This window comes from Melanerpes formicivorus, unplaced genomic scaffold (assembly GCF_026170545.1).
Source record: "Melanerpes formicivorus ecotype bairdi unplaced genomic scaffold, bMelFor1.0.p_v2 SCAF_19, whole genome shotgun sequence".
Classification (NCBI taxonomy): domain Eukaryota; kingdom Metazoa; phylum Chordata; class Aves; order Piciformes; family Picidae; genus Melanerpes; species Melanerpes formicivorus.
This window is the reverse complement of record NW_027142371.1, coordinates 11,612,288-11,625,960: the sequence shown is the minus strand read 5'-3', so window position 1 is coordinate 11,625,960 and position 13,673 is coordinate 11,612,288. Positions and strand designations below refer to the sequence as shown.

General features: G+C 43.9%; 1 protein-coding gene across 1 annotated transcript; it reads right to left on the bottom strand.

Moving 5' to 3' along the window:
- Positions 1-480: 480 nt before the first annotated feature.
- On the bottom strand, positions 481-6,812 carry MRGBP (MRG domain binding protein). Its single transcript, XM_068150075.1, has 5 exons — positions 6,547-6,812; positions 5,828-5,949; positions 5,161-5,242; positions 3,014-3,088; positions 481-1,941 (listed from the first exon to the last, which is right to left on the bottom strand). The coding sequence occupies exons 1-5, from the start codon at positions 6,776-6,778 to the stop codon at positions 1,751-1,753; spliced, it is 702 nt and encodes a 233-aa protein (XP_068006176.1). The 5' UTR covers positions 6,779-6,812; the 3' UTR covers positions 481-1,750.
- Between the last annotated feature and the right edge of the window lie 6,861 nt (positions 6,813-13,673).

The following is a 13,673-nucleotide window of genomic DNA, read 5'->3' as shown; positions in this document are numbered from 1 at the left end:
CTGGCAATGTCATGGGACATTTCTGCAGGGGTTATTAGAGCACAGCACTGAATTCAAGGCATCTCATACCCTCTCTGTATTTCAGACTCTAAATCAGTGAGCATCACACTGTGAAAGTGGCTGTAGTGGTCATCACTGCAAGTTGTGACCTAGAGCTCACCAGTGTGCAGGGGAGGGAGGAGAGGTGAGCTGTCAAAAGACTGCAACAAAAACTTCATCTCCTCAACTCACAACTTCTCAACTGCAGTTAGAACTGAGACAATCCTCTAGTCCAGAAGCTGACAACAGGCCAGGATTTCCTATCAAATATGTTCTAGAAATAACAGGGTTATGGTTCATAAGATTCAGACAAAGCTATTAGAAAACCCTCCAAACACACAGGTAGGCACTTTTGACCAATTTCACTAAAGGCACAAGGTACCTAAATAACTTCCAAAATAAGTTGGGCCCAATTTGAATCAAGTTACACAACAATTACCATTTAGTAAAATAAAAACAAGTTAAATTTATTCTTGGTATAAAACAAGTGAAGCAAGTAAGGCAGACAAGAACTTGGCTACGTACCTAGAGTAACAGCAAAACTAGGAGAGATTCCTAGTCCCTCACCTTGAGGGCAATACTGACAGATTAAGAAGTAGTTCTTCTTTTTATTAAGTGATAGTTAATATGGTGAAGCAAATTCAGTAACATTTCAGCTACTTCATTCACCATTTAACGTGTTTGGTGACTGCTGTCCCTCTTTTCACAACACAAAAATAGTAACTTCATCAAATCTGGATATTCTAGTATATAAAAGATAAGCCTTACAGTGTCAGTTGAGATTCTGAAGTAGAACAACATTAACATTTTGGAACACCAATTCCATTAACATCAACTAAAACTGCTTTAAAAAATAAATAATGAAGTACAAACCCTACTTTTATACTACTAGATTACAAATGGGTGGAGCAACATCTCCAGGTTCATGCACAGCTCAGCTGATCCCTTACAGAACCATGCAAGTGATCCAAAAAATAGCTATTTTATTCAAGACACTTATTAATTGCTGTGTCTAGGGCCATTACAATTTTCACCTTAGGATGTGTGTGTGTGTGTGTGTATATATATATATATAAATATATATAAAATATATACACCTTAAGGTAAAGAAACTTAGAAAAATTGATGTTACATTACTAAGGGTGAAAGAAGCAACTGTTCCTCCAGCAAATGGAGCAAAAAAAGCCATAAAAATACTTCAACTCAGTATTTTTCTGTATTTAAAAGAACTTTAGTTTTACTGAACCAACCAATTCAAGCATTTGAAACAAACGCTGTGTCTGTAGGAAGTCAAAATGCCCAAATGCCATTACCCACAGAGGGTCTTGTAACATTCAGACAGCAACAATGCAATGGCAGAAAAATAACCCCTTCCCCCCAAGCTTTACAGAGATAACCTAAGCTCTTCATGAACTGTGTTCACTGAGCACTTGTTTCCTGAACTGTGCCGAGACAGAGCGTTACTGGTCTGAAATGTTCCCACTTGGAATTGTCACATACACGAACTCTGAACCCCACCAGCACCACGCTGGGAAGTGGCCAGTGCTCAGGGCCACATCAGGAGAGACAAAGTCTTGCACATCTAACACCGAGGTGCAGATTCTTCAAATACCTGGCTCAGGTATCTCTTCCTTTCTGAAAAAGTTTAGTTAGCGACTGTCCCGCTACTCGTTTTGAGTGCTCCAGTTTATCACTCCTCTCTCTCCCAGCTCTATGTTCTGCGTCGCTTGGCAGCACTTGGGCTGGAAGGGTTACTGTTGGCGTTTAAGACCTTCTCAGTGACTCTGTTGCGCTTCCTCTTATCAGATCCTTCTTTGGACCCAGGATCTGATGAAGTTTTCTCTTTCTCTTTGCTGCTTGGCTTTTCAGTTGTTTTTCCTAAACTTCCAGAGGGTGTAAAAACTGAAATAGGATCAAAGTAATGATTCCAGATCAGAGTCAGACACACAGGCAAACAAGAAGTGATAGCAGATTTCTTTTTATATATATATATATATTACATCAAACTTTTTGGATCAATCAATTCTCAGCATATTTAATCACCAGTTAAATAGTATTTTGATTTTTAAAGGAAAAAAAAATCTTCTGTAAGAAAGGCACGTCTTGCTTTTATTATTTGCTTTAAAGACAGGCATGTAGTTTGACAGGCTAAAAGTGAAATTCATTAAGAGCAATTAAACAGCACTTAGAAGACTTAATAGGAACATTTACAGAACCAAATCTATGAACTTTATAGCCAGCAATGGTCGTTACATTTGGGAGTGTAGAGAGATTTTAAAAGTGAACACCCACTGTGCAGTTTAATATAGCTTAAAAATACATCTTTAGATCTTTTTATTACACTCAATCTCAAAACACCGCTTGGTCTGTGACATAAATATTATGGAGTCATATAGTTGACACTTCTCTTGGTCTGGTAAGGTAAACAGAATCCCTACTGGTCACATTTATTTTTGTTCTACAGCAAAGTGTTAGGAAAAATAAGCCTTGTATTTGAAAGCAGCGAGATAATGCAAATCAAACAACGCCCCACTCTGCCCACCTTCCTATTTCAGCGCACAATCTTACCATCCTTTCTGATTTACAGGCCCTGCTTCTCCCCCATTAGTACAAACATCCACATACAGAGGATTTAGGGTCACTAAAACTGGACTCAACTTTCTTTCAAAGATTCTTGGATTACTTCAGATTCCCAGGGTTCTGCCAAGCACATCTTAAAATCAAAACACTCCAAAGCTATACATCTTTGTACATAAGAATTAGGAGCAAAGAAGAAATCTTTCAAGTATCAGATATTGGCAAGTGCTTATTCTGTGCATTCTTAAATCACTCCAGTTCTTGGCATGAGCATCTGCTAAGTCTGAATACAAATCACAATGCACACCAGATTTGGGATTTACATTTTGACATTAGCATCTCAGAGTTACAGCTGGGTTTTAATCTCGTATTACACAGTAGAGAGTGACAAATTTACCTTCTTCTGGACCTGCATGTGTTTCCATCTCTTCTTTTATTTCCTCTTTCACTTCCTCTTCCATCATCACTTTTCCTGCAGAAAGAATTGTTACACAGTGGTGAGATTATTTCAAAGAGCCACACATTCAGATGTCCTTATTCCTGGATTAGTAGCCTCAGCATATGTGCAGAATGTTAACAAATCTTCAGTGCAATCACCATCAGCAAAGCTTCACCAGTGCATGACACAGAACACTGTACGAGATAATCACAGTATCAGTCAGGGTTGAAAGGCACCACAAGGATCATCTAGTTCCAGCCCCCCTGCCATGGGCAGGGACACCCCACACTAGATCAGCCTGGCCAGAGCCTCGTCCAGCCTGGTCTTAAACACCTTCAGGGATGGGGCCTCAACCACCTCCCTGGACAACCCACTCCAGGATTTCACCACTCTCATGGTGAAGAACTTCCTCCTCACCTCCAGCCTGAATCTCCCCACCTCCAGCTTCATTCCATTCCCCCTAGTTCTATCACTACCTGATATCCTGAGAAGTCCCTCCCCAGCCTTCTTGTAGGCTCCCTTCAGATACTGGAAGGCCCATGACAAGAAGTTCCAATGAAATTACTGACAGGAAAAACATTACAATGCCTTGGGTATGTTATGATGTCATACTCAGTTTTCAGTCTAAAGTTTAGTATAGCTAGTAACTGAGAAGCATTCCACTGTAGTTTCAAATATCCCAAGAAGTCCTCTGGCAGGTGCTTGAACTTCCCGGCTCCTACCTTGGATAACACACACAGAGCTAAACTTTGGAAATACAGCTAACCTCAGCCTAAAAATTTCTGTCAAAGTGCTGTATGCTTCTCTTCAGTTTAGCCAACACAGAAAGGCTTATCATGAGTGAGAGAGATCTGGACTCTCAAGCAGGTAAATCTCAAAGTAGAACCACAAAGAGATGGTTTCACAGTGCAATGAAACCACAATGAATCTGCACAAAGGCCTCTAAACATTTCACTATGATTTTGGTTTCCATAGATTTTAACACCACTGCAGAAACAACCTTGTAAAAAAAGATCTATCAGATATTATAAACCAGTAATACTTTTACAACTAAGGCTTCTGAACCATAACAAGATAGTAATACCTGAAAGTGAGGTGGTTATACCAGCATAAGGTCCAAGTCCATGGCCAAAAAGCAAGTTTCCCCTGCTACCCAAACTGCAGCTATTCAGTAGGTATATTCCTGGGGTATATTTTTCACTGTTAGCTGATTTGCTCTTTAATGGCATTATTTCATCATCCATACAAAAAAATTGTATCAGGAAAATATAAATTATATTCAGAAGGTGTTGCTCCATAGCTCCTACTCTTTCAAGAAAGATCTTGCTACAAAAATGAACCACACTGAAGTGTGCAGGTCACTTATTTTAGCAAGAATTGTGGTCTGAAGTAACATTAGAGACACCCCAACGAAGTGCTAAAACCCCACAACAAACTGCTAATCACCTTGCAAAGAACCACATTTTGCCTTTCACTCTGTAGAGGGCTGTCAGTGATGCATGTGGATATTTTGTGCATACCCAGGAGATGAATCCAAATGGCACAAATAGAACCCATTTGTGCTATATTAGCATCCCAACTACATTACATTTTAAAAGATAAGGAGAGAGTCATTCATCACTGGAATGTGCTGCCCAGGGAGGTGGCGGAGTCACCGTCCCTGGAGGTGTTCAGGAGGGGACTGGACCTGACACTTGGTGCCATGGTCTAGTCATGGGGTCTGTGGTGACAGGTTGGACTCAATGATCTTTGAGGTTTCTTCCAACCTTAGTGATACTGTGATACAGTGTGGAATCTGCCCAAAGATCTCTCTGTCTTGCTAGCCTGTTTCCTGCAGTGGTGGATCACACAGGCTGATAAAATGTGAAGAGCACAAGCAGTGTGATTCTTTCCTTGATGATTTCCTTCAGTCAACTGATTAAAAATTAATGAGATCAACTTTTATCTGTATAACACTTCCCCTTTTTTACTAGGCCTCACACCCCAGTCTGAAAGAATGACCTTAGACTGGCATGCTACCTTCTGTTTTTGGGGGGAGTTTTGTTGAACTACCTATTCTGAAATGAGGTAAGAGCAACCAAGAAGAAACTGCTATCATATCTTACCTTCTCTCACTTCTTGAATCATTTCATCAGGAAGAGCAAAATTCTTCTCTATATTAGGGAATGGAAGAATCTCAGATTCGTGCTTAGAAAGAAAAGAAAGAGGTCCATGAATGGCTTTGCTTAAAACTTTAATTTGGATTTAGAAGTGCAATATCAAAATCTCTTTTACTTGCAATTAGGGGCTAAGCAGCTCTTAACAAGATAGTTCAGCCAGTAGAGAATTGGGAAGCTGCTGATGTCAAACTGTCAAACTAAGGTCAAGCTATTCTGAGATCATGATGCACAATTATTTAAGACAATTTTGGTCAAGACATTAGAGATCATGATGCATGATCATTTGAGTTAATTTCTGGAACCAAACCCAGGCATATTCTTACATTATAACTTCACTGTTGACACTTAAGTACCTGTGTAAGCATTCACTGGATCAGCATTTAGGCAACTTTAATAAAGTGAAAACACAGTATGGAGAAAAAAAAGTCTAAACCACTATAGATTTCATTGTCTCCTACTTAATGTGCTTTTATACAGGGAAAAAGCCATCAACTCACTGGAACAACACAAAATTCTTAATAATGGGAAACACACAAGCCCAGTGATTTTGGCCTGTCAAAACTACTGAACTATGAGTAATAAAAAGATGGATGCATCAAGCCTTTATACTCACAAGAGCCTGCATGTCATACATGGTGCTCAGATGGTCCCAAATTACTTTGGAAGAAATCTGCCGTCCAATATTCTGGCTGAATTTATCTCGGATACAAATCATGTGGAAATGGCGATTCACACCTGGGGAGAAAAACTCCATGCAATTAACACGACTAACAGTTTTACTTAGACCACACAACGAAACCAAAACCACCACCAACAAAAATACCTCCAACCCACAATTCTATCGTTACAAGGAAATCTATGGGAGAAAGACGCGGCTACCTAGGCAGCCCTGCCTGGCTGACACTTCACCTCACGTTGTAGGTGCGATTCTGAAGAGGGGCTGAGGATGCCCAATGATGACATGTGGCAGCAGCCAGGGCTTCTAGAAGCTCCAAGAAACAAGCCATGGATTAAGCAGCACGTCAGGAAAGGCGACGGCAGAACGGAGCCAACAGCGCTGGCTCTGTGCTTCCGGAGGGCTGGATGGAGAGGCCAGCCAGGTTCGGCGGCTCCCGTCCCACGGGTCCCACCACGGTCGGGAGAAGCCCCGGGGGGCCCTCGGCCTCTCACGCTGCGGGCTCGAGCCCGAGAGGCCGCTAGGGGCAGCACCGCAGCGCGGCCGGGCCGCCAGCCCCCTCCCCGGGCAGGCCCCTGGCCCGGCCCCGCGTATGGTTCTCTACCCCGGCCAGCGCCGCTACTCGAGACCGCGGCTCGGCCGCGGCCTGCTCTCACCTACGGGCTTGTGGCCCAGCATGGCGTGGAAGAGGCAAACCTCCACTTCAGGGCTCCACACCACCACCGCCTCCTCCGCCGGCACGCCGGGCTCCGGGGCGGCAGCTGCGGCCGCAGCGGCAGCTGCAACAGCGGCCGCAGCGGCAGCGACCGCCGCGGCGGCCCCGGGCCCGGCCGCGGGCAGCGGCGGCTTCTCCACAGCGCTCGCCGAGCCGCCCTCCGCCTCGCCCATCGCCGCCCCGCGCCGCGCCGCCGCCCGCAGCGGCTCCTGCCGGCCGGGAGGAGGGGGTGGCGGGCCGCGGGCCGCTCCTCGGGCGGGGCGAGACGAGGCGGGGAAAGGCCCTCTGCGGCCTTTTCCCTGGAGGAGGGGGAGGTTTCCGGCGGGGTTTACCGCGCCTTTGGGCCGCGCTGCAGTCGTGCCACAGGAGGCGGGAGCGGGGCGCAGAGCCCGCGCCTTCCGATGGTTCTTACTGACCTTATTGACTGCTCTCAAACTTTAGAGCTCCTTGGGCCGGTCATGGAGGCAAGCACTGTCCCAAATCACAGAGTGGTGTGGTTGGAAGTGACCTCTGGGGACCATCTAGTCTATAAACCCCAGCTAAAGCAGGGTCACCCACAGCAGGTTGCCCGGGATCACAATGTCCAGGTGGATTTGGAATCTCTGCAGAGAAGGAGACTCCACAGCTGCTCTGGGCAGCCTGCTCCAGGGCTCAAGCACCTTTAATGCTGTTCTGCATTTGGCATCAGATGAAATGGTGGCAGTAGTGTGGTCCCTCATGTGGGTTCTGCACCAGTGAGCAAAAAGCCAAATTCACACCCCGAGTGGAGATAGTTGTCTTTATTCTGCAGAATTGAAAGCCAGGCGTTTAACAGCTGCCAGCACAACTATCATTGTCTACAGCTACCTGAAGGGAGGTTGTAGCCAGGTGGAGGGTGGTCTTTTCTCCCAGGCAACCAGCACCAGAACAAGAGGACACAGTCTCAAGCTGTGCCAGGGGAGGTTTAGACTGGATGTTAGGAAGAAGTACTTCACATAAAGAGTGATTAGCCATTGGAATATGCTGCCCAGGGAGGTGGTGGAGTCACCATCCCTGGAGGTGTTTAGGAAGAGACTGGATGGGGTGCTTGGTGCTATGGTTTAGTTGATTAGATGGTGTTGGGTGATAGGTTGGACTCAATGATCTGGAAGGTCTTTTCCAACCTAGTTAATTCTATTCATTGCCACAACATTTTTAATGGCACAAAATGCTAGACTGATCCTTTTTCCCTGTCCATTCTACAGCAAACAGGTGTATGTTTTCTAACCATCACATTGGGGAGGTTTCCTAATTAGCACGGTCAATTTTACCTTGGAGATGTGTATTTTAATATCACCACTGCCCAAGGTTACTTTAAGATGCATTCTTGGCTCATATCAGTCCAGAAGTTACATATTTTGTTATTTCACATCTAAGAAGTAGCAAACAAACACACAAGCATTGTTTTGCTTCACGTTCAATTCAAGGTTAGATACTTTCCATGGTGTTCAGTCATGTTTCAACCCAAACTTCTTCATTAAATTTTTAGCTTTGTTCTTTTAATATCACTGTGAGATGAGAGTGGAGTTCTGCTGCCAGAGAAGCCTTGGCAACCCCAGCACTCGCCCTCCTGTCCTGCCCCCTTCTGGCACAAGCAGTTGCCAAGGTGGAAGATTGCGCTGGGGAAAAGGTCCCAAGCACCACCATCCCCACCCCACCCCCCCTCAGACTGCTCATCTTTATCACACCAGGATTGTTTTATATCAACCTGACACTGATGCTTAACAAACAACTGTGTTTAAAAACGCACAGCCCACCAGCTTTGCTCATCATTTAAACCCATTTTGTTTGGGAAGAAAGAGAACGTATCATTCTCTTGGTGACAGGGTTTTTTTTTTCGCCTTGTTAGGTATAATTAGACTCACAGGCTTGAAACAAGATCTTCTGTTGCTTAGGTGATCAGGTTCTCCTGTTGCTCAGTCCTCACTTGAAATTTTGATCCTTTTTTTGTGACATTAAGATTGTTTCAATGGCGAATGACAATGACATCATGTGCAAAGAGCACCTGTTCTGAGTGAATAATAAAGCAGTGGGGGCAAAAACTCACAAGCAAATGATCCAAAATAAAAAGCAGGAAGGGAAAGATGGAATTTTCTGAACTGGAAAACTTTATCTATGTTTGGTACCCAAACAGTTAACTTCACTCTTATCATTCTTTGGGGCTTAATGTAACCTTAATCTGTTTTGGGTATAAATGTTAAGTAAACACCTGAAATGAGTTAAACCCAAAACCTCACATGGGGAAGCCTGTGGAAGCCTGGTGGTGCAGATCCTGGGGCTGGATGCCTGGAAACAAATCCTCATTTCCAGCGGGGTTCAGACTAACCTTTCAAAATGGAAAGGCGTCTCTCACTCCAGTCTGGTTTAGATGCTGTTGAAATTTTCCAGGAATAACTGTTCCTGTGAGAGCTCCATTTGGAGTGACAGACATCTTGCTAGAATGACTCTTCTGCATATAGGCTACAGGAATCTCCAGAAGTATTTCTTCTGCCTGCTGTCACCTCTGTCCTGGTTGCGCTGGCTCAGGCTTCACACTGCTTTCGTCATTTAAAGCCCAAATTATCTATCAATAAGAATGTTGCCAATCTCAAATACCAAGTCTGCGTGCTTTTCCACTTAAATCCAGCCCTAACTCCAGTGTGGATCTCAGACCTGTTTCACCTTCCAAAGTTTATTAGATCTATGCTGCTACAAAGCCCTCAGCTGCTGCCAAAAGAAAGGGTTATGATTTCCTCAGGAGGAAACGAGTTCCTGAACACCTCAATTCCTGTTTTCATACACACGCTTCTAGCACAGAAGACTGAAGGCAGAAAGAAAAGCACATAAGTGACAAGAGTATAGAAACTGTTCCCCTGCAGAACAGCTCTCAAAGTTTTGCAGGAATCCTTTTTTTTTTTTGGTCCCCTCCCCTCTATTATTTTTGAGTCTGTGTGAAGCGGCGAGCTTCAGCTCTCTCAGCTGTCACATCACGCTTCCACTTAAACACTATCATCAAGAGGGAATAACCGTGTCAAATCAGACAGCAATTTTTATGCCATTAAGTTCTGATGGCTAAAAAAAGTAGCATGTGAAACAGAATGTGAAAAAAGCATATGGCCACCTCTGAGGGTACAATAGCATAGGAATCTAATTTAATTTGGGGGAATCATGTTAATTCAACAGGAAGAGTATCTGCATAAGCTGGCTGCTAGTTTCTTTCCCTCACAGATAATTACATTTCCCTGTGTCTAAATATCTTTGTCTCTTTCAATGCCTCTAGGAGACATATGGGAGCCTATAATCATGCCACATACAGCCTCTACCTGGATTCAGACCAGAGTTATTTTTTTTCCCCTCTCTTTAAATTTTATAGAGATTTTTCTTTTTTTCCCCCCCTTCAGGTTTTTCAGATGCTGAAAAATGTACTCTCCCCTTGTTCAAATTTAAATGGTCCTTCTGGTTTTAAGACATGCACAATTTGGTTCTCTCTCTCTTCCCACTCTTTATGCTGCTTTCAGCCTTGGAAACCTGTTACAATAATTAAGGCTGCTCAGCCCTTTGCTGGAGCAGATCATGCCTCCCCCCCCAGAGAGATTACCTGATATTTCATAAAGCATGGCAACAACTGAGAAATCCACCTAGCATTTGGCACTCTCCCTAGAAGTGCTGGATTTCTGGAAGAGAGGCAATATGGCTACAACTATTTCTGTCATTATTTTAGAACACCATGTGTTAGTGTCCTTAACAAAGTAAAAACTCCATTCCAAATCTCAGATAATTTTTGATGTGCTGCATCAGTGTTTGTAAAAGGACATCATCCACGTGCTCTTTGCACATTCACAGATTGCACTGGGTTGGAAGGGACCCCCAAAGGTCATCTTGTCTGACTCCACTGCAGTCAGCAGGGACACCTCCAACTAGATCAGGCAACCCAGGGCCACATCAAGCATGGTCTTGAATGTCTCCGGGGACAGGGCTTCAACCACATCCCTGGGCAACCTGTTCCAGTATTTCACCACTGTCACTGTAAAGGAGTTCTTCCTTATGTCCAACCTAAATCTCCCCTGCTTCAGTTTCAATTGTTAGATTCTATATCAAAGATGTACTAAAAGCACCCAGAAAAATTTAAGTGACTGGTTTTAATGGAAAAGCTGGACGTGAGCACTTGCAGCCCAGAAGGCAAATTGCATCCTAGGCTGCATGGCCAGAAGGTTGAGAGAGGTGATTCTGCCACTTTGCTCTGGGAGACCTCACCTGGAATAATGAGACCTGCTCTGGAGCCCTCAGCACAGGAAGGACATGGACCTGATGGTGTGGGTCCAAAGGAAGACCACAAAAATAATCAGGGGGCTGCTACAAGGACAGGTGGAGAGAGCTGGGGTTGTTCAGCACGGAGAAGAGAAGGCTTCAGGGAAACCTAATAGCAGCCTTCCAGTACCTGAAGGGGGCTACAAGCAGGCTGTAGAGGGACTATTTCAAAAGGCCTGCAGTGACAGGACAAGGGACAATGGTTTGAAATTAGAGAAGAGCAGATTTAGATTGGATGTTAGGAACAAGTTCTTTATCATGAGAGTGGTATAACACTGGGACATGCTGCCCAGGGACTGAGCTGAGGACCCATCCCTGGAGGTATTCAAGGCCAGGCTGGACAATGCCCTGAGCAACCCGCTCTAGTGGAGTATGTCCCTGCTGACTGCAGGGGGTTTGGACTAGATGACCTTTGGAGGTCTCTTGCAAGCCCAACCATTCCATTCCATTCCATTCCATTCCATTCCATTCCATGCTTCTAAGTTGGAGCTTGATCATTTTGCATATCTTTTAATAACACAATGAAGGTAGTTTGACAGAGATGTGCTTTTCTCCCTCTTACTTAGAATAGAATTAACCAGGTTGGAAAAGACCTTCGAGATCGAGTCCAACCTATCACCCAACACTATCTAATCAACTAAACATGATACCAAGCACCCCATCCAGTCTCTTCTTAACACCTCCAGTCAAAGTGGAAGAACCAAAAAGATCAATGTTTTTTGGTGAGAAGTCTTAGCATCCAGCCCATGGCTTCTCCAGTGGTTGGCAAGGAGGCATGTCCTAGCTTTCTCCCAATTAGATCTGCTCTTAGCAAAAGGATTTGTTTGCTTGATTAAACAAGGACATGGAACAGAGAGTTCACTTTCTTATCTGACCCGTGTGGCTTCTTAGAGGGATAAAAATATGGAATTCAATTCAAAATAGAGAGATGGGAGAGAAGGTTGGTAAAGCAACAAAGAAGAGGAAAGCAGCTGTCAGAGCGAGGATACATCCTGATTGCTGAGACATATGTTCTTGCACTGAACTTTTCCCTTGTGATCTGTTGTGCAGCAGAGAGGGGCCACACACTGAATGCGCATCAGATGGCAAGCCTTAGAAAAATAAATTGAAAAGTGTGCAAATAATCATCTCTAAGCACGCACAGAGGTGTTCATTACTGCTGCCGTTACGCTTCAGAATACCCCAGTGCAGAGTGGGGATTGGGGAAGGCAAAGCCATCTTAACTGAGTTTCAGTTTAATAAATCCATCGTATCCCAGGCTTACAAAGAAGCAGAATGAAGAACCAGTGGGTTTAGAATGAACCAGTTGAATGCAAGCACAAGAACCAATTAATGAATCCTTGGCTCTCCAAAGCCAGTATCAGAAGCCCACAGCATGGTGATTTTTATTTGTTACAGTGCCAGACTAAACTCACACTAGCCTAGCTGGTCAGGATCAATCTAAAAGGGATTCTCTTCCTTGACAGTTGAATGTGGTCAGGGTTGTTCAGATTGTCATCTTATTCCCTGGGGCATTTAAAAAGTTGATTTTTCCAACCAAGAACACCAGGTTTTTGAAATGAAAAAAAAAGGGCCAGTGTATCCAGAAAGGATCTTCAGAAGGAAAGCAGACAAGCATGACATTAACAACCGCACTCAACCTTTCAACGTGGCAGAGGGTGGCAGCAGGTTTTCATGAAGTACATGGAGAAGATTGGGACATTTTTTAGAGCCCTATGTTTGCATTTCAGCTTTGACTACCTGAGGCTATTCACAAGGACTCTTTAGCTCCAGCAGCCTTCAGTCAAAATCATCCGTGTGATGTTTGAGATTCCTTCCTGGGATGGACCTCTCTGCACTGGCCATCAATGATGTGTTAGAAACCAATTGCAGCTGCAGCCAGCGAGGCAATGCTGCTGTTACAGAAAGCTGTGAAAACAAGTTAGTTCAAAGTTTGCCTTGTAGTGATGAGAAGTCAGTGGCACCATCCAGGCCTAAGCCAAGGAACTTGTCAAAGAAACTCTAAACTAGTCTGATTTCTAGAAATGTATCTCTAGGCTCAGCATGTGTCTGAAATCACAAGAGTCCACAAAGTGCTAGAGGCAGGATCTGTTTGTCCTCATTAACCATGGAAAACAGGCCTGGTCTGCCTCCTGTTTTATTTTCCAAACACTTCTGGTTTGATTCCAGAACTTCAAGCCTGTATTTGAGTTGCAGAACCAAACCAGAGCTGCGTAATTCTGGGTTTATCTTCATGTGCAAGGAATATAATTACTCTCAGCGGGAACTGCTTGATAAATCAACATGCCTAGTGATGGAGCTTTATCTCTTGAGCCAAATTCCTCACAGGGTGTGAAGTCCATCATGTGGAGAAGAACTGGAATTCTCAGAAATCATCTGTATATTGGCAGTGGTTCTATTGGTAGGAGAGGCTCTTAACACTGGTCAGAGTTTGCCTTCAACCAGATGGGTGTTACTGGAGGGGGACCAATTTCAACTGGTGTTGCCTAAAGTCACTGAAATTCATCCACCATTTTCAATGATTCTGCCACTATCTGTAATAATCCTAAACCAAACCAACTTCAAGTAAAGGAAAAAAAAAAAGGGATTAAAAAAGGAAAAGAACTTGGCTTATGCTCAAGTGTTAATTAGTGAAGGTGGATTTTCCTAAAGACTATATCCTTGTTTCTATTTATTTGGCAGTTTAGGAGACACCTGTAAGAGGAGACAGGAGACAGTTGGTTCTTATATTTCAGGCCTTCAACTTACTGGGTTTTTTTTGGC